Source organism: Scleropages formosus, chromosome 5 (assembly GCF_900964775.1).
Source record: "Scleropages formosus chromosome 5, fSclFor1.1, whole genome shotgun sequence".
Classification (NCBI taxonomy): Eukaryota; Metazoa; Chordata; class Actinopteri; order Osteoglossiformes; family Osteoglossidae; genus Scleropages; species Scleropages formosus.
The window spans coordinates 10593705-10617932 of record NC_041810.1 but is presented as its reverse complement, the minus strand read 5'-3'; the positions used below and the strand labels follow the sequence as shown (position 1 = coordinate 10617932).

Genomic DNA, 24228 nt, shown 5'->3' with positions numbered 1-24228 from the left:
AATCTAGTGTCAATTATTAACAACGGAAATGTTTCTCCATCTGTTTTATTTTATTTTTTTTTTGTTTGAAAAGACACCGTTGCATTGTCCACGGTAACTTACAGTACCAGAAAAAATACCGTACAGCAGCTATATCAGTTTGGCGTTTAATTCTGCTATTTGCTTTTCGTTTATTTTCAAGTATTTGTCTACTATTCCTTCTCGTTCTCGCGATCGTATTTGCAGATGAATAAGCGCTGAGGCAGCGGCGAGAGAGTGACCAATGGAGGTGGACCGCGCTGAGCTGTCGGTTAGAAAAACAGCAGCCACAGCGAACGGAAGTGCGCCTTTCGTGGCGACCATTCGGGTTCCAAACCCTCCAGTCCTCGCCGTTCCCGGTTTGCTTTTCCCTCCTCTCCATTGTGTGTGTCTTAGACTGATGTCAGGGCTGCACTCGCCGGTGTCCTCAGGCTACACAGCCGTGTGCGTGCGCGTCCGCCACACCTTATGATCATTTATTCACTTCTCTCTGCTGCCGTGACGCGCGCACACACACTCATGCGTGCGCGCGCTCGCTCGCTCGCTCGGTCGCTCGCTGGGAGGGAGGGGCGGAGGATTAGATGACGGAGGATTATTGTTTCATGGGTTTTTATTTATCTCGGTCTTCTTCTGCCGGCTCCCTCGGTCCTCATTGTGGTTCGCGAATTAGGAGCACGTTGCGGTGGAGAGAGGTACAATTGGGGTAATTATGCGTACACAGATAAGTAAGAAGTAGTGTAGTCGGCTGAGGCGTCCTTTGCTCCGTGTTTTGTGCTCCTCGTCTCTGAATTGTAACAGAGTATTAATAATTGTTTTGTCTGGATTATACTGTTTTATGTTTGCATGTTAGACTGTTTGGTATTATCTGCTGCACGAAGGAGTTTATTATTTATTTGCCTTAATTTTTTAGCTGATGCAAAGTGGTGCTAACTATACACTGATTTACCATGGCATTTATACAACTAGTGTATTTTTTACGGTCCCAGCTCAGGGTAAGTACCTTGATCAAGAGTACCACAGCAGGAGGAGGGGGGATTGGAACCTGTGACCACAGAGTAAGAGGTGGTAGATCTAACCTGTGCCCCACTTGCTGTCCTGTGGGCCACTGGTTGGGCAGTGGGTAGGGCTGCTTCCTCAGATCCTGGGCTGTGCATCCAAATATGGCTCCCTTTGCATTGTGGTTAGGTGAATCTACATGACCTGCAGAGTGTGTGTCTGTGCATGCATGCTAGTCAGTCAGTCATTCCTCACATCAAGGTCCTGTAGGGGAGATGTACAGTAACCTATATCAATAAACCCATCATTGTCACACGGGACCACAGCATCCACTTCTGCTATAAATGCATCCAGCTGCTGACCAATCAACTCAAACACCGAGTGTGTTTCTGTGGTGGACGCCCCTCCCCTGTACCCTACCGTACTGCACTCGGGCCTGTGACCAATCGCATATGAATGTCTTCTGAATGTGTAACACAATGATGCATCTGTGTAGTGAAAACATAAGTGTTTGTGTGTGTGTGTGTTTCCACATTTGTAGTGTGTTTTGTAGGCACAGACATGTCCTTCCGCAGAGGTGTCGTCAGACAGAGCAAATTCCGACACGTGTTTGCGCAGGCCTGGAAGCCAGAGCAGTGCCTGGATGATGTGCGGGTAACACGTGTGACGTGGGAGGGGCCACTGTGCGCTGCCAACCCCAAGTTCATTGCCATCATCGTCGAAGCTGGGGGTGGTGGCTCCTTCCTCGTGCTACCGCTCAGCAAGGTGTGTGTGTGTGTGTGTGTGTGTGTGTTTGTCAGTTATGTGTTTGGTCAACAGAAACGTGGTGTGATGGTCAGGACACAACATCCCATAATCAGGAAGTGATGTGTTATATTCTCATCTGAGGGAGAGGGCATTGCTTTCCTTTTTTTAAAAATTCTTATGAAGTGTGTGTGTGTGTGTGTGTGTGCGCGCGCGAAATCTCACCCTCTCAACCCCATGCCTCTTCGGATGTCAGAGTGGTCGCATTGACCAGAACACTCCAGCTGTGTGCGGTCACTCTGCCCCCGTACTAGATGTACAGTGGTGTCCCCATGATGACAACCTCATCGCCAGCGCATCAGAAGACTGCACTGTAAAGGTGAGTGTGTGCGTGCATGTGTGTGTTTCTGTGTTTTGGGTTCATGTATGTTGGCGTGAGTGATGTGAAGCTCCTGCGCAGGTGTGGCATATCCCTGATGGGGGCCTGAGCAGCGCTATGACCGAGGCGGCCGTCACACTTGAGGGCCACAGCAAACGGGTCGGGATCCTTGCCTGGCATCCTTCCGCTCTCAACATTCTGCTCAGTGCAGGTAGGACACCTTGACTGCCCCACCCACACATGTGACTCTCCCCCAGTGTCCCCTCCCCCTCACGTGTTGCCACCCCTGTGTACATCTGCTGTTTGTCTGCACTGTTCTTATCACTGCTGGAGTCCAGACAGAATTAGAGGTAAAGCTGCTTCAACCCGTGTTTTGTGTGTGTGTGCGCGCGCGCGCATTTCTGTGCGAGTCTGTGTGCATACATCTGTGCGTATGTGTGCCTCTCCTTCAGGCTGCGATAACGTGCTGTGCGTGTGGGATGTGGGCACGGGAGAGCAGGTGTATCGCCTCGCCGATGTGCACATGGACCTGATCTATAGCGTGAGCTGGAACCGTGAGGGCAGTGCCGTGTGCACCACGAGCAAGGACAAGGCGCTGCGTGTCATCGACCCGCGACGCAGCACCGTGCTCAAGGTGCCACCCCATTGCTTGTTCTGTGCATGGATGTGCTTGCCTGTGACTGACCTGTGACCCCATGAGAGCACTAACTGGCGTGTGACCCTGCTCCACAGGTGAGAGAAAAGGCACACGAGGGCACGCGCCCCATGAGAGCCGTGTTCCTGTCTGACGGGAAGATCCTGACCACGGGTTTCAGCCGCATGAGCGAGAGGCAGCTGGCACTCTGGGACACGGTGAGCCTGTAGGGGGTGTTCGGGATGTCGAGCAGAGGAGGAAAGAGAGTTGAAAAGCCTGTAATGTTTTAAAAAAGCTTGCGCACACGCCGGTCAGTAGTACTCTGACATGAGCCTCTGTCAGACATAAATCATAATGCGCTGTGTGCGGTGAGTGTGTCCTCCTCTCCCCGCTGCGCAGGCCGACTTGTCTGAGCCCATGATCATGCAGGAGATGGACACGAGCAACGGAGTGCTCCTGCCCTTCTATGACCCCGACACCAGCATGGTCTACCTGTGTGGCAAGGTGAGAGACACGTCTCACCTGCTGACTGTGAATCCTTGTTGCCCATAGAAGGTACCATCAGCTCCTCTGTCTGATCTGGAAAAAGGGAGAACAAAAAGGAGCAGTGTAATGGCAACCCCAGTCCACAAGGAGGTGCTCCATTCCATTTCACATGTGTTATGTTTTATTGCATAGTTATCACATTTGTGAGGATGTGCTGCGGCCAAAAAATGGATTCGTCTGCTGGATTTTGTCTCCCACGTGTGCTCTTTCAGGGCGACTGCACGATTCGCTATTTCGAGGTGACCGAGGAGCCCCCCTACGTTCACTTCCTCAACCTGTACAGCAGCAAGGAGCCACAGCGGGGTGCCGGCTTTCTGAGCAAGAGGGGCGTGGATGTCAACAAGTGCGAGATCGCGAGGTACCTCTGCTGCTGCTGCCTGCTGCAGTCGACCCTGCTGTCCATTCTGACGTCAATCCGCCCATTCTCACTTCGACTTCTTCCAGGTTCTACAAGCTGCACGAGAGGAAAGTGGAGCCCATCTCCATGACAGTGCCCAGGAAGGTGAGGACAGGTGACTCTACTGTGTGTGCCAACAGAGGGCGCTCATTTGCAGTCTCACTTCTGTAATCTAGCAGACAACTTGGGGCTAAATGAGAGGAAGTGAGAGGCAGGCACACCTTGGTAGGATCCCAAGTCCTAGCCTTCATCCTCCACAACATTCCTGAGGTGTGAGTGATACAGCATGGTCAAGGATCCTCCGTGGGAACTCGAGTGCTGTGTTTGTAGTTGTTTGTGAAAGGGCTCTGCAACTGTACCTTCGAGCAGCTCACATGGAAAACGGCACTCTGTCCCCCCCAGTCTGACCTGTTCCAGGGAGACCTGTACCCAGATACGGCAGGCCTGGAACCTGCACTGCTGGCCGAGGACTGGATTGCAGGGCAGGACGCGCCGCCCCTGCTGGTATCCCTCAGTGGGGGGTACAGCACTCCCTCCTCAAAACAGCAGGAAGTCCTAAGGAGCCGCACAAAATTGTTGTCCCAAGGGTCTCCTGAAAGCCCCATGCAGTCCCCTGTAGGCTCCTGCAGTGCGGTCCCCCTGGAGATGGATGCCGAGGGGCCCTGTGTGGCATCGCCCACACCAGGCAGTGTCACTGATGGGGAGCAAGTGAGGAGAGAGGTGAGGGCTGCTGGGAGAGCACACGCACAAACACACACACACTCACAATGTCTACAACCATTTGTCCTGAGTGGGGTCGTGGCGAGCCGGAACCCTGCCCGGCAACACAGGGTGCAAGGCTGGAAGGGGAGGGGACACATCCGGGATGGGGCGCCAGTCCACCACAGGGCACCCCGAGCAGGACTCAAACCACCACCGTGCCCCTGCCCCCATGCACAAACACTGACCGCCATTCCCTCTTGAGGGGGACTGACTGCCCTGTGTCGCTCCCTGCAGGAGGAACGCCTGTGCGATGTCCTGAAGGAGGTGCAGGCGCTGCGGGCTCTCGTTCTGTCCCAAGGCCAGCGGATCGAGCAGCTGGAGCAGCAGTTGGCGCGCTTCGAGGAGGGCGAGGTGTGACAGCTTCCATGGCCCACTGAGCTCATCTACAACGGCGGGAGCCAAGAGAGCAGCCCACTGGGGGGCCGCGCAGCGCAGCAGATGCCCATTCTGAACCCAGAGGGACTCTGTAGTGGTGCATTATTAATGCCGTGTGATAGGGCTCTTTATTCAGGTACTTGATGTGAATGTGTAGCTTTGATAGAGAAGTTTGCTTGGATGCATAGCAGCACACAAACACGTGTGTCTGTGTGTGCTTTCATTTACATATTTACATTCTTTTCTTCAGCACATGTATAATTTTTAGATTGTATGGTGGCCCTGTGATGAGATTGTAGCCTTGACCTGTAGTCCTGTCATTCTTGTATGTTTTTATTCTTGTTTTATTGTTGTCAGTTCCTCGCTGTGGTGTGATGTGTGTTACGCCATGTGTCTTAATCCACAACCCAGCCTACACGCACTCCATACTGTGTGACCAGTGGAACAGGTTAACATTCAGATACTGGAACTTCTGTTTAAAACATTTTTGTTGCTGTCCGGGTGAAGTCTTGATCCTGACATGTATGTAACTATATGTGAATGTCGTCATGGTGATGGTCATCTTTTTTTTTTTTTTTTCTATCTTTTATGGATGACTGTATTGTAAGCAACAGTGCACCTGAGTTGTCCTCACAGCTCCAGCAAACTGTAACTTGTGCAACATGCACACAACACACACGTACTCATCACATATGTAGGAAGCAATCGGGAGATACGCAGCAGCGTGTCAAGATCATCAGCCTTGTACCGAAATGAGCGATTAACAATCAGTCCATAACAGGTTCATTTCACACGCCATGGTCTGTGTGTGTGTGTCCTGTCTGTGGATCAAACATGATTTTATTCAGTCCTGGTCTTAAATAAAACCACTTTCTATAGTGCAGTGATTTGAGTTTTTATCAGTGTGGGGCACAGATGGTGTCAGTTCTGGGTTTTGGTTGCTGCAGTTTCAGCTGTCTGCTGTCAGTGCGTCTCAAACCTCATGCTGTTTGCTATTCAAGGGAAACTCTTGTGATACCAATGAGGTGGTATTTTCCCAAAACTGCCATGTAAGAAAAGCATGTTGTACAACAACCTCATGTAGTGGTTTTACAGATGTTCATGGGTTCAATGCTTGGTGCGACAGGGCAGCGTTACTGCACTCCCAGGCAAAGAGGAGGGTGAAACTGGAACTTGTGTTGCGCGTGCAGCTCTCACACAGCAGCAGTGCGGAGCATGAGGAGCAGCGCTCTTTATGCGGTGCACATGTGTGTGTGTTTGCTCATGCTGAAAACAGGATGTGGTGTGAGACCCATGTCAGCCACCCCCAATCTTTCTCTCTCTCTCTCTCTCTCTCTCTCAATCTCAATCCCTCTCTTCACTTCCTGTGACGGCTGCAGCGATACTGTGGTCTGCACCAAACTGTTCCGGCAACTGTGTGCATGCTTGTTTTGCAGAGCTCCGGTACGCCATCCTCCACGTGCAAGGTTGTGGTTCAAGGGGTCTGTCAGTCAGTCATCCATAGCTGAACCCTTTCATAACACTCCTAGATGTGGACCACGTAGGAGGCCTGTACAGCATCAGGAGGCCATAAGTTCGACGCCTGTGACATCTCTTCTGCCAGCTAAGTGTGCCCAGAAATAACTCTAATCCAGATTCAAAGAGGAAGTGCAATAACTGGCCGCACACTTAACTCAACACATGGCGAAAATGTTTTGTGAGCAGAAAGAGCACATTTTGGTGGAAAGAAACACTGAAAGCCAGTGCTCTGAAGAGGGAACTCTGACCTGTAGGAGCTGGAAAGTTCACAAAGAATTATATTGCATATATAAAGGCACACACACACATTTTCAGAACCGCTTGTCCCATACAGGGTCACGGGGAACCGGAGCCTACCCGGCAACACAGGGCGTAAGGGGACACACCCAGGACGGGACACCAGTCCATCACAAGGCCCAAGCAGGACTCGAACCCCAGACCCACCAGAGAGTAGGACTGCGGTCCAACCCACTGCGCCGCTGCACCACCGCACCCCCTCTATATAAAGGCAATGCATGGTTATTGAATAGCTTTCAAATTGTCACAGTATACTTGTGACGAATTTATCTCACACACAGCACCTTATTTGCATACCTCATCTGCTGCTTATGTTTCCGATGCACGGGGAGCTCTGCTGAGGGGTGCATCGGGCCCTTCACGTACTCTGACTGTCACTCATTCTCCTCCCCTTCCTTCTGCTGCTCTGTCCCGCCTTTCTTTGCTTGCACCTCCTGCTCTGCTTTCCTTTCTGCTCTTGCCGCCCGTCGCTGCGCATCTCACGCTTCTTCCAGACATTCATTACTCTCTGTCCATCGTTTGAGGCATATTAGACCAGGAGGGACTGGGGCAGACAGGAAGGTGAGCACATTGTGACGCCCGGTCTTCTTGTTGAACCTCTGCTCTGAATGCACTTCCCTCAGACCAATGGTAGCTGTACCTGTCGCTCCATCTACCTGCTCTCCCTTATGTTTATTTGTCCTTAACCACGCCCTGTCTTTCTTTCCTGTCCTTACTGCAATCATCCCCATCCCTTCCTCTTGCTCCAATACAGCTCCGCTCTGCCTCCAGGTTCCTTCTTCAGAAATTGGGCCAATTTCATGACATTAATGTTCATTTTTCGTACATGAGCGAGACCTTACAGGCAGCTGGCAGTCACACATTGAACTCTGTGTGTGTGTGTGTGTTTATCTGTTTCTCCAAATTCAGTGTTAACTATAGTGCCGCTGATGCACTCCAGCTCCTCCCCGAGTGGCACTGAGGGCCTGTGAGCCTGGTATCAGACCAGAAGGGCCAAAGTCTGGCTTCGAGGGGTGGGGGCAGGACCCTCCAGACCTTCCCTCACAAATATCTTCTATCTAAATATTATTTTGGATAGTTAATATTATAACCCAACAAAAACCTTGCAACACGAATAGAATATGGAGATATCTACACAAAGTGCAGGAAGTGTGTGTTCACACAGGAAGTTTATATTTACATTTATTAATTTTACAGTTCTCCCCAAAAGTGGTATTTCATCAGCTGACATATAGACATGCAATTTTTGGAGTCTGGTCACTTAGTCTACAACCAGGGTCATGTTGCACTAGTAGCTGTATGTCAGATGGATAGGCAGCAAGTTTATTACTAATATATATTTTTGGAGCAGATTGGAGATCAGGAGAGAAGTGGTCTAAAAAAGATGCGTTTTGAGAACCTTCTTGAGTCACAGATGGAAATTGAGGACATTCATAATGAGCTGTGTATCGATGCCAGGTTGGTTCCTCCTTCCTGATTCCTGATTCCTAATTCCTGATTTTGGAAGGACATGCTGAATGGTGACCAGCAGTGTCTGGGTTCACGGTCCCCTGCTCCTTGTTCTTCATCTTTTTCTCTTTGTTTCCAATATTACATGACACAGCTGCCTTTTCGAAATTGTTTCTGAAATTGTTGCTTCCTAGAGCCATCTGTTTTATTAATTTTTATTTTTAATTTCTTTTTTAACAACATATTTGTAGGTTGGTTGACAGAAAAAAAAGGTAGTTGTGAAAAAAAAACAGAGTTTGAAAGAAGAAGCGGAAAAAAAAGTTTCCACCACAGACTGCTTGTTAGAGCCACCGCCTGCGAGCTGAGAAGACATTTCCTGTGTGTGTGTGTGTGTGTGTGTGTGTGTGTGTGTGTGTGTGTGTGTGTGTGTGTGTGTGTGTGTGTGTGTGTGTGTGTGTGTGGTTTGATAAACTACATGCCCGAAAAGTTACTCCCATTCAGGGTTTTATCAGTTATCCGTGCTTTTTCGTAAGTGGTTTCCACCCATCCTAATTTTTTTCTTCAGAACAGTTTTTTTCAAATTCACCATTTTGCACCCGCAGCCCTACAGGCACCTGGTCGACTGAGGACGGGCCCCTGGGGAGGCCCCTCGGCAGAGAGCCGTGTCTCATAGCGGCAGCACACCTGCTGTTCCTGCTGTGTTTCAAATTCTTCTTTTGTGTATGTGTTGTGAGTTTGTGTTTACCAGATGCTCAGGGTCCCTGGTCTAACTGCGTATGTGCGTGTGAGCCTTCTCGGTGTGGCTCCAGGGCTGTCGGCCCCACCTTGGCTGGAGAGAGAGCCGTAATTGGCGCTTTACCCGAAGGAGAACACACTTTCCATTTCACACTCGGCCCCTAGAGCGTCACGGTCATGAAATAAGTATTAATTTCACTCCACACCGAAGAAGAGAAGCAAGGGCTGTCGACCTGCAGGTCCAGTCTAAACTCTGTGACCTTCCTGCCACAAATGGTCTCCTCTTGCTGCAGCTCCTCCTTGGACCTCTGTCTGCCATCAATGTGCAGATATGATTTCATCCCACCCAACAGTACGCTTGTATGTGTGCGCAAGGGCTTTTCATGGCTTGGTAGCATGTTCTCTTCCCTCTTTGGCACGACTCCTTACAGGGGGGCCTGGCACTCCGCCTCCTGCCCACTGCTAGCAGTAACGTCCACGTTCTGATCTCCCTGTCAGGCACAATGGCTGACAACGAAAGCAGCAACATCACGGTGTCAGTGCTGGCTGTCCTCCTGCTCCTGCTCATCGTGGCCCTCGTGTACCTGTACAAGCGGCTGAACCGAGAGACAGACGGACAGTACACGGTCCACCAGCTCGTCTACGGCAAAGGAGGAGCCCTTGAGCGCCTGAATGAGGGGGTGAGGGCCGTCGAGAGCCGCCTGGGGGTCCATCTGTGGCCCCGCAAGGAAGTAGACACAGAAGGAGAACAGGAGGAGCTGAAGGAGGATGAGAGAAGGCCAGAGTCAGACGTGGAGCAAGGTGGAGAGGAGGAAGCCGACGGCCAGGAGGAAAAGGAAAACAATGCCGAGGAGGACTCCTCTGATGACTACTCCAGCATGGAGGGCGTGGATTTACGAGACAGAGTGAAGCAGACGGAGGACAAAGGGGGTGAAATGAAGGAGAAGGAGGAGGAGAAGGAGGAGAAAAAGGAGAAGGACGATACGGGCCAGGGCAGTCAGGGAGCGAGTGGAGGCGGCGCCCTCCTCATCAACCTGGAGCCGCTCTCTGGAAGTGTCATCTGGGAGGACGAAAAGAAGCGAGAAGAGAAGACCGGCGATGGAGATCTAACAGCTCTGTGAAGCACGCGCACACGCACACGCACACACACACACACACACACACACACACACACACAAAATAAAAACTGCGTATGGATGTGTGCACATCTCATATGAGCACAGAAAGCAAAGCGTTTCATCATGGTTTTTACATGTTAAGAGAGAAAGAAAAGGACGGGCGACAGGCGACAGGAAAAACTGGACTTAAAATACAAAGCAGCTTATTTTATTTTGTAGATAGGTATTAGATCGATGTATTCACTCTTTTGTAAATTAACTTCAGGGCTGTACATTTTGTCTTGTATTATGTCGAAATATCCGCTTTAACATATTTTACTTTTCTTAAATCCATTAAAAGAAAGTAGAAAATATGTGTCCACACAATATGACTGAAAAGAGGCTTCTTTTCGCATTTGTCATCCCAGTCCACACCGATGTACGTTCTTTAAAAGGTGTATGAATTCTGACGAGTCAGTCAGCTTGGGCATGTTACACCGTGCTGTAAAAACACGGTAAAGCCACTCCGCCCCACTGGATGCACTACAAACCAGTTGGGGTAGAACTGCAGGTAAGTGGAGACTGAGGCGAATTCCAGTGCGTGTTATTATTATTTATATTTTTCCCTTACTATTTAACGTAACACCAACAGAGGTTCAACTAGGCCTGGTGCGCTAGGCCTACTGCTGCAGAAAAACATTTGAAAATAGCCACTGGATGCATTAAAATTTGCTATGCAGTGCAGTAAAGGTGAGAATCGCCGTCACAGTGACTGATTTAAAAAAAAAATACAGAGAGAAGCAGCAATGTGTATTTTGCAAGTTTCAACAGAAGTACATATTTGAATAATTTGGGCGGGTATTATAATTGGTGGTTTGCCTGCTACGGATATAGTGCTTGAAGTCATTCTGAAACAGGTTTCTTTAATGTACTATTATTAAAATCTTGTTCTTAGTGTTAAGACACAATTCGGTGATGTCCTTTTTTAACTGCGCGCGCTTTGTCTGCGTGTTTCAAACACGTTTTGTGATTGGACTCATACCTAAACTGGAACAAATAAACTCCAATATGACTGGTCAATTCCAATAAAAGTACTAGTGTATGGCGTCTCCCAAAACTTAATAAAGGCGTGTTAGAGCCCTTTTCGTAACAGCCCGGCTAGCTCAGTCGGTAGAGCATGAGACTCTTAATCTCAGGGTCGTGGGTTCGAGCCCCACGTTGGGCGCAAGCAACGTTTTTCTTGTTCAATTCTCAAAGTGGAGAAAGTCAGATTTTTACAGAAAATAAAGTGCATGATAAAAACCAAAAGACCAGAATATGCGTATTCTAGGACGTTACCGCCTTTATGAAGGAAAATTAACCGCTACGAAGTTGACTGCTGCGGAGCTACTGACATTACACGTGCAGAAAGAACACAGAATAGAAATTACATGGACACCACGTGTCCAAGAGCAACTAAAACGACACCCGCCCGAACAGGGACTTGAACCCTGGACCCTCAGATTAAAAGTCTGATGCTCTACCGACTGAGCTATCCGGGCTCTTCGGAGACCTTCGGACTGAACCTATTAGAACAAAAGTGTAACGTTTAAAACTGGTTTTTCTTGCAAAGTTCATGGCTTCAGGTTTCTTTTCAAGTTCACGTTCTAAAACTATTGTCAAAGTGGCAGTTTTCTGTATGCGTTGCGTTTGTAAACATGAACGTACTTTATTTATTTTGTCATAAAATATCGTGGGGGAAAATCATTATTAACAACACGGTCCCTTTATTAATTGCTAAACGTTCACTCTTCTTCAAAATTCACTTTAGTTTCTGACGGTTTTCTCTACTAGCCTGCAAAAATGTGCGGTGTAACAACCGACAGGTGGCGCTACCTTTTTGTCCCCCATAGCCGCTTTCTTCACCGACACTTCTGCAGCTCTAGCTGCGGTTTAATGTATAATATTCATACCGTCGCTAATAAAACAAGACATTTGTGAAGAAAACAACGGGAAGGCCCCAGCGAGATTTGAACTCGCGACCCCTGGTTTACAAGACCAGTGCTCTAACCCCTGAGCTATGGAGCCGCTGAGCATGATGGGCCACGGCGCGCGCATATCAACATGCATCTTCATGTAACGCTAAGCAAAATTTAGTAATGAGTAAATAATAAGAAGCAAACAAAATGGTACACTTTTAACTTACTACTTCGTAATAGAGAAGAGATGCTCATAAGAAATAAGACACAAAAAAGAGCCATCTTTGACAAGAATGAGACCCTACAATTTTTTAATGAAATAAAAGTTATTCCTTCCGTATGGAGGCTCGGACTCGGAGTTCGGACGTGCAAAAACATAATCGGTTTGAACCCTTTCTTGATTGTCATAAAAATATATAAGTCATAGCCGCGGAACTTCCTTAGACGCGGATTGACGGAATAAATATGAAAAGGAAAGTCATTAAGTAACTACAATTAAGAGAATAATGTGAAGACAGTAGCAAAACGATCGAGCACGATACATTTCAAAAGCGTCTTCACCAGGCCAGCCGTAGAAGTACCATTGCAATGAGGACCACCAGGGGGCGGTGTCGCGCCAAGGCTGAGTGCGCGTTGTTATAGACATCCTGTGCAGTCACATGTCGGCAGGGGGATGTAGCTCAGTGGTAGAGCGCATGCTTCGCATGTATGAGGCCCCGGGTTCAATCCCCGGCATCTCCACATTCTTTTTATACGGCCATTCACGATTTTATAAATATCGTCTGTTTCCACACTTGTTTGCTGTCATGCGGCTATGAGGGTTTTAATTAAAAATGCATACTTTGTACATTATGTCATCAGCCGTGTAATGTGAGACTTTAGTTACGTAAATCGGGCTGAACAGCGGCCAGCGCGGGGTGTGTTTCATGATGGTGGAGCGCCTCTCTTCACCCATTGGCTCCAGGGACCGGGATTGTTTGCACTGGGCGTGGTCAGGGGTCGGGCGTCGGGTCCGAGACCTCGGTGACACGCATCTACACACATCTACGCACACACACACGGACGCACGCTCCCTCGGTGGCACCTTCGCCGCAGTGCTCGCGGCGGACATGTGCACGCGCCCGTGAGCGAGCGAGTCCCCGTGAACACGGAGGAATGGAATGGCGGAGGGGACTTAGTTTCGGCCAACACTGACTGACCATTGGACGGGGCAACAGCGCAGGAGGAGGAGGGAAGAACCGGGAGTACCGTGGGTTTACCTCACCCCCAAGCGTCTCGGCGCACCGGGGACGATCCCCTTTTCCTGGGGAGCGGATGGACGGAGCTGTATAGACTAGTGGGCCCGCCGTCGGACCTGCGGCCGGACCGGACACGACACAGGAGACCTGGACACAGAGGAGAACCATCTGAAGGTACCGGCGGTGGGCTCTTTCATTGTCTCTGCGTGACTGGACAGCACTGCAGCTGTGTGTGTGTGTGTGTGTGTGTGTGCGCGCGCGCGCGTCCGCTTGCCTGTACACATGTGACATTCTGTTGCACAAGGCGTTTCTCTTCACACACAGTCGCCGCACTGTCAAGGCACCTCCTTTTGGACACTTTCAGTTGCATTTCGCCCCTCGAGTCAGTCATCCCGGCGGCCCTCCCTCACCTCAGTCATCCCGGCGGCCCTCCCTCACCTCAGTCATCCCGGCGCGAGGCCGAACCTGAGCGCTCCTCCTCCAGTTCGCGGGAGGAGCGCGCGTTTGTGCGGCCGATGTCGATGACTGATGACTGATGGATGGTGGCCGATGACTGATTGATGATCGCCCCCCGGCACTGTGTTAGAACCGGACGGGCCTGTTTCGCGCACACACTGACTCACGCTCAGCTTCACCCTGTTTTACTCTGCTTAGTTTCTGCACCGCCCAGCACAGTGTGGAATCGCAGTACATTACTGTGGTAAAACCCGGTGGATCTGTTATTCCGCCCCTCTCGGAACCGAAGAAGCAGTGAGTGTCGCTCTGTCTTGCCCAGATTGTTTTGATTGTTTTGTTTGTTTGTTTGTTTGTTTGCGTCAGAAATGTGTTCGCCCCACTCCCTCCCTCTGGATGACAGAGCGGAGCCGTTACCGTGTTTTACTGCATTTTCACTTCATTTCAGGTCATTTAAAGGGAGTCGGAGACGGAGCTCAAAACCGCTCTCGCGCCGCGATGAGGCAATTATACAGTGTGTGTGTGTGTGTGTGTGTGTGTGTGTGTGTGAGTGAGTGTGCGCGCGCGCGCAGGCAGAGCGGTACAGTGTATCTGTTCAGGAGAAACACGACACACACGGAGCACTTAGGCTGGACTGTAACACACTCAAGTGTGTTATCTGTCCAGCGACAATGCAGTGATCTGTGTGTGTGTGTGTGTGGGCAGGGCGCGATGCTGCAGGCCTCCGCCGTCGTCGTGTGGGAGTGGATGAACGAGCACGGCCGATGGAGGCCTTACAGCCCCGCCGTGTCGCACCACATCGAGGCGGCGGTGCGCAGCGACCCGCGCGGCGGCAGCGTGGTGCTCGGGCACGTGGACAGCCGCCTGTCGCCCTACATCATCGACCTGCACTCCATGCACCAGTTCCGCCAGGACACCGGTGAGTGCGTGTGTGCGTGCGTGCGAGCGTGAGCGTGTCGACCTGTCCCGGTCCCGAAGCAGCCTGTGGCCCCGACGCGCCAGTCGGTCCCCCTTACGGTGTCCCTCCGCAGTCATCGGCGAGGACTCCTCCGCCCCTGCCGATTCTCATTTTCCGAGAGGAACGATCAGACTCGGAGTTTGGAGTTGGCGTCTAGTGACCGGCTGAGGGTTTGGGCTTCGTCTCTGATGAGCGACGCTGACGGCCGGGGACAGATGTGCCTCGATGAAGGACGTCCCGAGCGCAGCTGTTCCGCTGGACACACTGTAGGCTGAGTCACACAGCGGTCATCCCACTTGAGCCCCTTTCAGGGTGCGTTTCCGTCGTTTCGGCACTTTGGCTTTATCGCGTTTTACAGTATGTTGTAATATTTGATCTTCAGGGAATGAAATCAGTTATCAGTCAGTGAAACTTTAAGCACCATACAGGTGGTTGTTCTAGAATCAGGGTGTGTGTGTGTGTGTGTGTCCGTGTCCCACAGTTCTCTAAGGGACATCGCTCTCCAGACGCTGTGTGGTCATGACTCTGATGACTAAAAGAAGAAGAATGTGTGATCCATTGGGAGGGTTTTGCACAGAAAAGCCCATTGACCTTTGGGGGTGGGGTGGGGTGGGGGTGGGGGTCTCCACCCAGTAGTTTAGAGCCCCTCCCGTTGCGGAGCAGATGTGAGTCCCTCAAGGCTGGGGCAGATCGGGGGGCCCTCGGCTCGGGGGCCGAGGCGATCGGCGGGAGGAAGACGGGGGTGTCGTCGGGGCTCTGAAGAATCTTCCCAGGAGTGAGCGGCACTGTGGGACGGAAGACGACCAGCTGTGTGACACAGAGTGCAGCAGGTGGTGGACACAAAGAGCGGCGTCACAGAGAGAGGAACACGGGTCCGGGAGCCGCGTTCTCATCGGCCCGTTGTGTTCGGCTGAACCAGCTGCACATGCTAATCTCGTGTTATCCCAGACATAAACGCACACAGCTGAGCCCTGGAAGAGGTCAGAGGTCAAGGGTTGCAAGTCTGCTGTTCTTCAAGCAGGGGTGTTACCGTGGTGCGGCTAAGTGACGGTTCAGGGGCGAAGTTTTGGGACGCGATGGAACACTGGAGAAGAAATATACAGAATATGATAATGGCACATGGAGTAAAGTAGAGCTCAGCAAGTCTATGACTTGGAGCTGATAGAACATGCTGGAACATTTCCTGTGAAGCGAGGACCAGGCACCCCAGCCGGATTCCTACGGTCCTCCTCTGGCCGCTTTCTGGTCCTACGCACAAGAGGTCCGAAATCAAAAGCTCAAGGGTTCTCGGTTTGGCCCCGGTGTTGTGGATTGAGCTCCCTCTGACCCTCAGAGCTGCTGAATCCCTCCCAGCATTTGAGGAGTGTCTCAGACCCGTCTCTTTCAGAGCTACTTCTCTCTTGATCTTCTCACAGATCCGTAAACCTTCACTAGCGATCTGTGTGACAGAAAGAAAGCAAACACCCTGTCAATGTCCATGTAGCCACCGGTATAATGTGTGCTGCTGAAATAGTGGTGTTGCACTCAGTGAGTGTGTGAGAATCGTGTGTGTGTGTGTGTGTGTGTGTGTGTGTGTGTGTGTGTGTTGAGGCACTTCTGTTCACAATGAGCGGTACGTCGCTTTGGAGTGAAGCATCTGCTAAAAACGCATAAACGTCGACGTAAGAACAGCCGCACTGTGATTTTTCTAAAGATTTAAAGAAACGCAGGACGACTTGATGTCAAGCAGATGAGTCTTGCAGGAGGAAGTGCTGCTGAAAGGAAGGAGCTTCAGTGGAGAATATGGGGAAGCTCTAAACGTGGGGAGTGCTTTGTCTGGGGGGGGGGGGTCGTCGTCTAAAGTTGGGCACGGACCCCATTCCCCTCCCCCTCCCGTATGAGAACAGCCATTGTGGCATGAGCTGCACCCTCCCCCACCTCCTCATCACGGGAGGAATGGAGAGCAGCAGGTTGCTCCGAGGACGTGGGGGAGAGCGAGTCCTCTTGGTCGGTGGGGATCGGCCCGGAGCGTCCCGGCATCGCTGTGGACGCGACGCCACTCGAAAGTGGGGAAGGTGTTCGCTTCCGCACGTTTCGGGTTTGTCCCGAACAAGCCGCTCGATCGCACGTGGAAATCGTCGGGGATCCGAGGATTTTCCCCTTGAGGAACGTCGGCCGAACTGCGTTTCCCAGTTGTCGCAGGTTTCTCTCTCAGCGGGAGGAGTGTGTCGGCGTGTGTTGATGCGCACAGAAGTCGCTGTGATCACCGTGCACTCGTCCCTCCCCTAAGGCTTCATTTACCTCGCTGCAAGGGTATCCGTACAGTGCAAGCTGCTCGTATTGTTCAAGCAGCCGAGTTATTGCTTGCATTTTTATAGATAATAAGAACTTGAGGAACCCAGGTAAAGATCCCCCCTCCTGCTGTAATACTCTTGACCAAGGTACTTTTTTATACAGTAAAATGACTGTATAATGGGGAAGGTCACTGTAAGTGGCTGAATACTGTAAGTTGCTTTTCAGAAACATGTCAGATAAATGAATTCGTTTCTTTCGCCCTGATATTTCAGTTGTGATGTTATATTTACATTAATCGAGGCTGTGATTAGGAGGTGCGGTGGATCTGGGGTTCGAGTCCTGCTTGGGGTGCTTTGCAATGGACTGGCGTCCCGTCCGGGTTGTCTCCTCTCCCCCCCAGCTTTGCGCTCTTTGTTGCTGGGTTAAGCTCCGGTTCACCGCGATCCCGCTCGGGACAAGCAGTTGTTGGCGATGGATGGATGGACGGACGGATGGAGGCTGTGATTGGCCGAGACGGTCAGCGTGAAGGACACGAGGAAGCTGATACACAGTAATGGGTTCAGTTACAGAAGAAGTGCTGTGTGAAAGTCATTGTTGGCAGTGAATAAAAGACCCTCCGCGCAAGTGAAATGACCGCGTCACCGGGGAAAGTGCTGTTGTTTGAATAAAAAAAAAACCTGTAGTAAATATTTCCATAAGGCGCAGCAGCAGTTGTTCATCTTACAGGAAACCCGTTACCCGAGAGCTCGGCGTATTTAGTCGGTCTCATAAGAAATGCACGCGTAAGTCATATTAAGTCATATTACAGTGGCTTCCCGGTCGACCGGTCTTTCTTGTTAACGCGTCCAAGTACGGACAGAATGGTATCGGTGCCACGTGCGCCCGTGTTGCACAGCGTTGCTGCTGTGCTGTATTACTGCAGTAGTGTACCGGTAACACGGTACAGTGAAGCTGAGAGACTTTGCCACCTGTTGTGTCAGTAAAATGTGTCGCTCTGAAGTGCTGGATGTGACCTCCAGCGGTCCTTTAATGGCCGCAGTGAGAATTAGACCGAGCGGGTGGGCGAAAGTGGTGGGAAGAGCCGTGTCTGAGGTGCCGCGGTTGGGGCTCTCGACGCCTTTCCTCCTGTGTTCAGCCAGACCGATTTCTGTGCTCTGGTGTCTCGTACCCGTGATGTCTCAGTGCTCCTGTGTCAGTGCTCCAGCTCATCACTGTTATCTACGCTGCCCCCCGCAGGCACCCTGCGGCCAGTGCGGCGCAGCTTCTACGAGCCGACGTCGGCGCCGGCGCAGGGCTGGGTGTGGGAGTGGGAGAATGACGCTGGCTCCTGGACGCCCTATGACACGGAGGTGGGCATCACCATCCAGGCGGCGCGGGACCGCCAACAGCCTTGGCTCGACCTGGCTCCGCTCGGCTTCTGCTACCTCATCGACTTCCAGACCATGACGCAGATCAACCGGCAGACGCAGCGGCGGCGCCGCATCCAGAGGCGTTCAGACCTGGCGTACCCGTTGGTGTCGGGGCCGCTGCCCAAGGCCTGGGGGTCCAGCACCGGGGGAGCCGGCGGTGTGAGCGGAGCGCTGCTAGGGGTGGCTGTGAGCGGCGTGGGCAGCAGCGGGAATGGCAGCGTGAGCAACGTCGGCGCGACCCTGCCCCCGTCCTCCCTCGGCCCCCTGGGCAGGGCGTGCGCGTGCCCGCAGTGCATGCTGGTCCTGAGCGTGAAGGCCAGTGCCATGGCTCACACGCTAGGCCGGCGCGTGACGCAAAAGCCCCCTGGTGCCATGTCGGGTTCCGGGGTTCGTGCCGTCGCCGCCGCCGCCAGCACGTATTCACAGACCCTGCCCCGCCCCCTCCCCCACCCCCACCCTCAGCCCCATCCCCATCCCCGGCCGCTGTCGCCACGCAAAAACTCGGCCGGCCCCTCATCGGTCCAGTCTGCCACGCTCTCCTTGCCCTCTTCTCGGCCTCCTCCGCCTCCGGTACCCCCGCCAGCGCCCCCTTCAGGCCAGCAGCCGTTGCCGCCCACGCCGGCCCCACCGCCGTCCTCCAGCACCGCCCCTCTGGTGCCCACCGCTACCCTCATTTCCACAACGACCTCTTCGTCCACGTCCTCCTCAGCAGCTGCCTGCGCTCTGAGCTCCACCTCCTCGCCGGCAGCGTTCGGTGCCCCTGTGCCAACTCGCGCCAGCCTGGTGGGACTGAGCAGACCCGCTCTGCAGCGAATTGCCCTTGCCCAGTCGCAGGCGCTCATCGCATCAGGGTAAGCCCCCACCCCCACCCCCACCCCACATGCACACGGCGTTCCTGTAGCGCAGCCCTCCACCACAGCGTTTGTGTGCGTGCGTGCGTGCGTGCGTGTGTGTGTGTGTGTCTGGCTGGCTTTGGGCTGTGAAATGCAGCCATCTGCTGAGAGAGACTCCGCTGGAGTGAAGGAATTGGGGTTGAACTGCAGCTGAGGGGTGCAGACAAGGGGTCGAGCGGTGGGGGTTGGCGCACGCATACTCCCCCTTCCCTACCCGTCCAGCCGCTTTCAGCTCCGTTCCCAGGCTTTCTCATCGCTGGGGGCCTTCTGTGCTCATTGTGCAGGCAAGAGGGCGTTTCCACGGAAACCTTTGTCGCTGCATTAGGGTTCAGTCTGAATTTGCAACACAATGCAGCGCTGCGCTGGGGGAGGGGGGGGGGGCAGGCTGCCGGGGGGACGTGGGGTCGCGAGGGGATCGGCGCACACAGAAGGTGCAGGACACCAGGATTATGGGAACATGTCTGGGACTGTCTTCAGGCATTTGTGACGGAGTACACTCTGTGTGTTTGTGCGTGTGTGTGTGTGTGTGTGAGTGAGGGGGCTGTGGGCGGGACCAGTCGGGTGTGTGAGCCAGCTGGACGCGGTCTTTCACGGAGCACAGACAAAGCGCTGCTTCAATCACGCTAAACGCCCGTGTTGACGGGAGGAGGAGCGGCGCGACGGCAGATGAACACAGACACGGCTGCCATGTGACACGAAAATGCCAAAACTATATTTTATCTGGCAAAATATGGGAGGGCAGCTAATAGCGAAAGTCCGTCACTGGGCCCTCTGACCACCACTTGGTCCTTAGATCTGTACTTATTTTTGCATTCGTATATCTTCGTTTAACACACTTTGGTCCGAAGGGCTCTCGGCGCTGGATACACTCGAGCGTGTAGGGCAGAGCAGTGTAACACACACACGTGATGCGGTGCTTGCATCTGGCGGGAGCAGAAGATTCAACGTTCGCTTTTTTTTTTAGTTTTTCTCTTTTTTGGTCATGGTTCCCTCTGAATGAAACTACATTAATCCCATTCGTTAATTTATTCGGACCCCGGACTCTGACGTTCGTTCGGTATCGCGATCTGGGCGCTCGGCTCATTTGGCTGCCGAAAGAGGGCCGTCCCCAGCAAGAGTTCCGTCGAGACCGGGAGAGGTTGTTTGTTTTTCGTTAGTTTGTTTGTGGTCTGGCCTGTGTCGTGGTGGAGTGTGCGAATGGTACGCGCTCTTACTGGTGAGTGTGTTTGCTGCGCTCTGCCGGGTCTCCGCGCAGAGCTGCTCTTCTGTTCCTCACCTGTCCGCTCTTCGTGCTCTGCGTCTGACCGCAGCTTGTGTCTCCGACCGCTTCAGGGTTCCCACGGTCCCGGTGAAGAACCTGAACAGTTCCAGTCCCGTGCACCCCGCCTTGGCAGGTAGGACCATAGCACAGCATTTTAGCTCTTGCTGGCAGAGCGGCACAATGTGACCACTGGTGACCAGTTCTATTGACCAGTGGTAACCAGCAGCCATCTGGGCACAGGAAAGACAGATTGGGCTGCAGTCCCTGTGTGTGTGTGTGTGCTTGCATGCATGCTCGCTCCTGTCTGTCTCATGCCTACCCCCTGCTGTTTCTTCCAGGTATTACAGGGATCCTGATGAGTGCTGCGGGGCTCCCTGTGTGTCTAACCCGCCCCCCGAAACTGGTCCTGCACCCACCCCCTGTCAGCAAAAGTGACATCAAGCCCATTCCTGGTCTGGGCCACTGCTGCCGCAAGACCACCAAGAAGCAGGTCCGCAAAGGTGAGGCTCCCTGTACAGGTGTACCCTTGTGGTGTCGCCAGTCCTACACCCGAGGTCAAGTTCAAGGTTTATTGTCATAAGTACATGTACTGTGTACAAAGTACTATGAAGTTCCTGCTTGAATGCTTCTCCGCAGACTATAGACAACAAAAGATACAATAGATAGTACTACAAAAAAAAAAAAAAAACTCAGCAGGTAACTGTGTGGGTGGAGCTCAGTGAACACAACTTCCTGTCATCCGTCCTCCAGGTAAAACTCCGGAGGAGGTGGTGAAGAAGTACCTGCAGAAGGTGCGAAACCCCCCTGAAGAGGTGAGTTGCTCTTCTTCACAAATCCTCTGTCTCTGTGGCGCTTGCGCCGAGACCTTCTGGCAGTTTCCGCGTCCCGCGCTGTACGGTCGGCCTCGGCAGCGTGATCCGAATCGCACAGTAACTGCACTCGCATCCCGACTGCAGCACCCTAACGAGATGCGTTAACTATGTGCGCTGCGATGCCGCTGCGTCTCTGCTTTTGGGAACTGAGCCCCGGAGCCCTCTGTGTAAAGGTGCCACCTGTGTTCACCGTGTGTGTGTGTGCGTGTGTGTGTGTCTCTCCACCCCCAGGACTGTACCATCTGCATGGAGCCGCTGGGGGGTCCCTCGGGCTACAAGGGTCCTGGCGTGGCTGGCGTGGCGCGAGCTGAATCTGTGGGCCGCCTGAGCCGCTGCGGTCACCAGTACCACGTGCAGTGCCTGGTCGCCATGTACAACAACGGCAACCGTGATGGCAGCTTGCAGTGCCCCACGTGCAAGACCATCTACGGCGTGAAGACGGGCAGCCAGCCGCCGGGCAAGATGGAGTACCACGTGATCCCGCACTCTCTGCCCGGACACCCCGACTGCCGCACTATCCGCATCATCTATACCATCCCGCCTGGCATCCAGGTACCACCCAACACATTTGTCCGTCGTACGTCAGGAGTTCAGGCGGCGCCCGAACTTCGAGTGACGCCGCGTCATCGTTTCTCCACTAGGGTCCTGAACACCCCAATCCCGGGAAGCCCTTCACGGCGCGAGGATTCCCTCGCCACTGCTACCTGCCGGACAGCGAGAAGGGCCGCAAGGTACGGACCCTGCCTCCGCTCGCCCGCGATTTCCTTGCACCAACCCCGCTGCTTCTGGGTGGGGCTTCACTACCTGTCCACCTTCTTCTAGGTGCTGCGGCTGCTGCTGGTGGCCTGGGACCGCAGGCTGCTCTTCTCTGTGGGCACGTCGAGCACCACGGGCGAGTCAGACACAGTCATCTGGAATGAGGTTCACCACAAGACGGAGTTCGGCTCCAACCTGACAGGCCACGGCTACCCGGACCCGGGGTACCTGGACAACGTGCTGGAGGAGTTGCGGGCACAGGGCATCACCGAGGAGGACAGCCTTCCCCATGACTGAGGGTGTTCCCCAGGCAACACCTCCCCCCCCCACCACCACCACCACCACCACCACCACCACCCCCCCCCCGACCCATCTCTGTAGCTGGAGGTTCGGGAGCACGGCACAGGGATGGGGCTGTTTGGTGCAACAGCTTGGCGCAGTGTGGAGCGGATCGGCACAAACTGACGGAAAGAAGGTTCTCGTCCAAATCCAGAGCGGGAGTGAAACCACAACTCGGGACCAAGGTTAACGTGAGACAGCTGAGAGACGTGGAGGGGCAGGGAGAGGACGGCAGGTACGAAAGCACAGGTAGATGTGAGCTGGAGGGACTGAGGGAGATGGACAGAGAGGCAGTGGAGGGCAAGAAGAGGGAGTCGGGAGTTGGGTTCGAGAGGCTGAGCACTTTCCCGTGTGTTGCTGCCGGTCCAGAGACGACGACGAAGACATCAGTCAGGCGTCTTTGGCTCCAGGTGCTGCTGAAGGGCAGCGATTCACTTGCTTCCATCATCGCAGCACTTTCATCCAATAAAGGCATTCCATTTGTTTTAATAGCTGAACTTAACTTGTATTGCTGTTAACATTCATAAAAGATTTCCCTTAGTTTGTCTTATTTTTAAGATGTATTTTTGTTTAGGTTTTGTTAATATGAGCCAGGTGCGAATGACGTGATGCTCAGCGTTACGAGGCGAAGGAGATGGACGTCCAGACTGTGGAAGAAGAGTCATTTCCAAATGAGGCTGGAACGCGGTTCAGCCACAGGGAGAAGCGCTGTGTTTCTTTGTGGCGAAGACACAAGATTGGACAGGAACTCAGGACCTGGACGGGGGGCATTGAGTCCATCGCAGCCCGGCAGGTGGCGCCGTACCTGCTCAGGCAGAGCGCGCAAAAATCACGTTTTACGCTGGCAGCTCGAAAGAATGAATGTTTGCTGTCGGGGTGACCGCCGTCGTCCTCGCGAGGAAGCCGAGGCTTTCGGGTGTCCCTGAGAACATCCGGCTCGTTCGGACCTCGCTGCGGTCGGCGCGAACGCGGAGCTCAAGACCTGGTTGCGCTGAGCCATTTCTGCCGGAGGAGAGAATTCCGGAACGTGTGCCACGTTCAGTGACTCGAACGCTCGCCGCCTGCGGTCACCTGTCCGGTCTGTCCAAGTTGGGTCTGTGAGTGACCCGTTAATGAAGATGTACCGCAACCGGTACGTTGTATTTGTACATACGTGTGTGGCCATATGTTTATAGTCAGTATCTGTATGTATTTGTGTGTATGTACACGACCGCATGAAAACCATGTTTTTCAGGTACTAGTTACTGACTCGGTTATGCACGATGTCTTTTTTTTTTTTTTTTGTTTTTTTTTTTAACTTTTTTTTTTTTTTTTTTAAATCAGTTATGATAAAATGTTTTATTGTCCTGCGGTACTTCACAAGTTACTATTAACAAATTGTCTCATTTCATCTCATTTTGAGAGCTACAGCAGAAATGACAAAAGTTGTTTTTGCACTTTGTTTTTCTATTGTGTAGAGATTTGCTCTGTGTGTGTGTGTGTGTCTGTGTGTGTGTGAGTGAGAGAGAGAGAAAGTGCGCGCGTCATTTTGTCGTGAAAGGATGTTAAAGGTGCCTGTTGGAAAGCTGTTCCTCGACAACAGTGGCCACAACGGTGCAAATGAACAAATGGGCCCCGAGCCTAAAGAACATGTAAATAAAGTAACGCTGAAATACTAAATGAAACCGAGCAAGAATAAAAGGCTAGGAGAGGGAGCCGTGACTCCGAGTGTTTCTTTCCGTCCATCTGGAGGTCTGGGAACGGCGATGGAGAGCCGGGCACATCGGAGATGCTCAGTTAAAGCTCTTGCCACTTTTGCATAATGAGAGTGCGCGTTGACTTCGGCAGTGACGCGTTCGTAGAAGTGCTCCGCTACGCGCTCACTTAAGTG

At 52.6% G+C, this 24228-nt stretch overlaps 2 protein-coding genes and 4 non-coding genes across 9 annotated transcripts; 4 read left to right on the top strand and 2 right to left on the bottom strand.

The window, feature by feature from the left end:
• The first annotated feature begins 328 nt into the window (after positions 1-328).
• Positions 329-5732, top strand: coro1b (coronin, actin binding protein, 1B). 4 transcript variants are annotated; one of them, XM_018746733.2, is made up of 11 exons: positions 329-462; positions 1556-1779; positions 2015-2137; positions 2219-2348; positions 2590-2771; positions 2870-2989; positions 3171-3275; positions 3530-3675; positions 3762-3819; positions 4117-4434; positions 4711-5732. In XM_018746733.2, exons 2-11 carry the CDS (start codon positions 1576-1578, stop codon positions 4831-4833), a joined length of 1509 nt encoding a protein of 502 aa, XP_018602249.2. In that variant the 5' UTR covers positions 329-462; positions 1556-1575; the 3' UTR covers positions 4834-5732. The 4 variants fall into 4 exon arrangements, with proteins under 4 accessions (XP_018602249.2, XP_018602250.2, XP_018602247.2 ...); XM_018746734.2 differs by lacking the exon at positions 329-462 and adding an exon at positions 591-710 and having other exon boundaries at positions 1568-1779; XM_018746731.2 differs by lacking the exon at positions 329-462 and adding an exon at positions 591-710.
• Positions 5733-11099: 5367 nt separating this feature from the next.
• trnak-cuu (transfer RNA lysine (anticodon CUU)) lies at positions 11100-11172 on the top strand. Its single transcript has one exon. It is a non-coding gene; the product is annotated as a tRNA-Lys (tRNA).
• Positions 11173-11415: 243 nt separating this feature from the next.
• trnak-uuu (transfer RNA lysine (anticodon UUU)) lies at positions 11416-11488 on the bottom strand. The gene has a single exon. It is a non-coding gene; the product is annotated as a tRNA-Lys (tRNA).
• A 453-nt stretch (positions 11489-11941) lies between these two features.
• On the bottom strand, positions 11942-12014 carry trnat-ugu (transfer RNA threonine (anticodon UGU)). Its single transcript has one exon. It is a non-coding gene; the product is annotated as a tRNA-Thr (tRNA).
• Positions 12015-12574: 560 nt separating this feature from the next.
• trnaa-cgc (transfer RNA alanine (anticodon CGC)) lies at positions 12575-12646 on the top strand. The gene has a single exon. It is a non-coding gene; the product is annotated as a tRNA-Ala (tRNA).
• Positions 12647-12921: 275 nt separating this feature from the next.
• dtx4a (deltex 4, E3 ubiquitin ligase a) lies at positions 12922-24052 on the top strand. Its single transcript, XM_029251791.1, has 9 exons — positions 12922-13317; positions 14302-14515; positions 18065-19088; positions 20463-20524; positions 20730-20891; positions 21142-21203; positions 21495-21815; positions 21905-21994; positions 22086-24052. The coding sequence occupies exons 2-9, from the start codon at positions 14308-14310 to the stop codon at positions 22314-22316; spliced, it is 2160 nt and encodes a 719-aa protein (XP_029107624.1). The 5' UTR covers positions 12922-13317; positions 14302-14307; the 3' UTR covers positions 22317-24052.
• The last annotated feature ends 176 nt before the right edge of the window (positions 24053-24228 follow it).

Coding starts and splice junctions, on each gene's coding strand:
- coro1b (XM_018746733.2), top strand. CDS start 1,576: ATGTCCTTCCGCAGAGGTGTCGTCAGACAGAGCAAATTCCGACACGTG. Junction 3,276..3,529: donor TGGTCTACCTGTGTGGCAAG/GTGAGAGACACG, acceptor GTGCTCTTTCAG/GGCGACTGCACGATTCGCTA. Junction 3,676..3,761: donor AACAAGTGCGAGATCGCGAG/GTACCTCTGCTG, acceptor GACTTCTTCCAG/GTTCTACAAGCTGCACGAGA.
- dtx4a (XM_029251791.1), top strand. CDS start 14,308: ATGCTGCAGGCCTCCGCCGTCGTCGTGTGGGAGTGGATGAACGAGCAC. Junction 20,892..21,141: donor CAAGAAGCAGGTCCGCAAAG/GTGAGGCTCCCT, acceptor TCCGTCCTCCAG/GTAAAACTCCGGAGGAGGTG. Junction 21,995..22,085: donor ACAGCGAGAAGGGCCGCAAG/GTACGGACCCTG, acceptor ACCTTCTTCTAG/GTGCTGCGGCTGCTGCTGGT.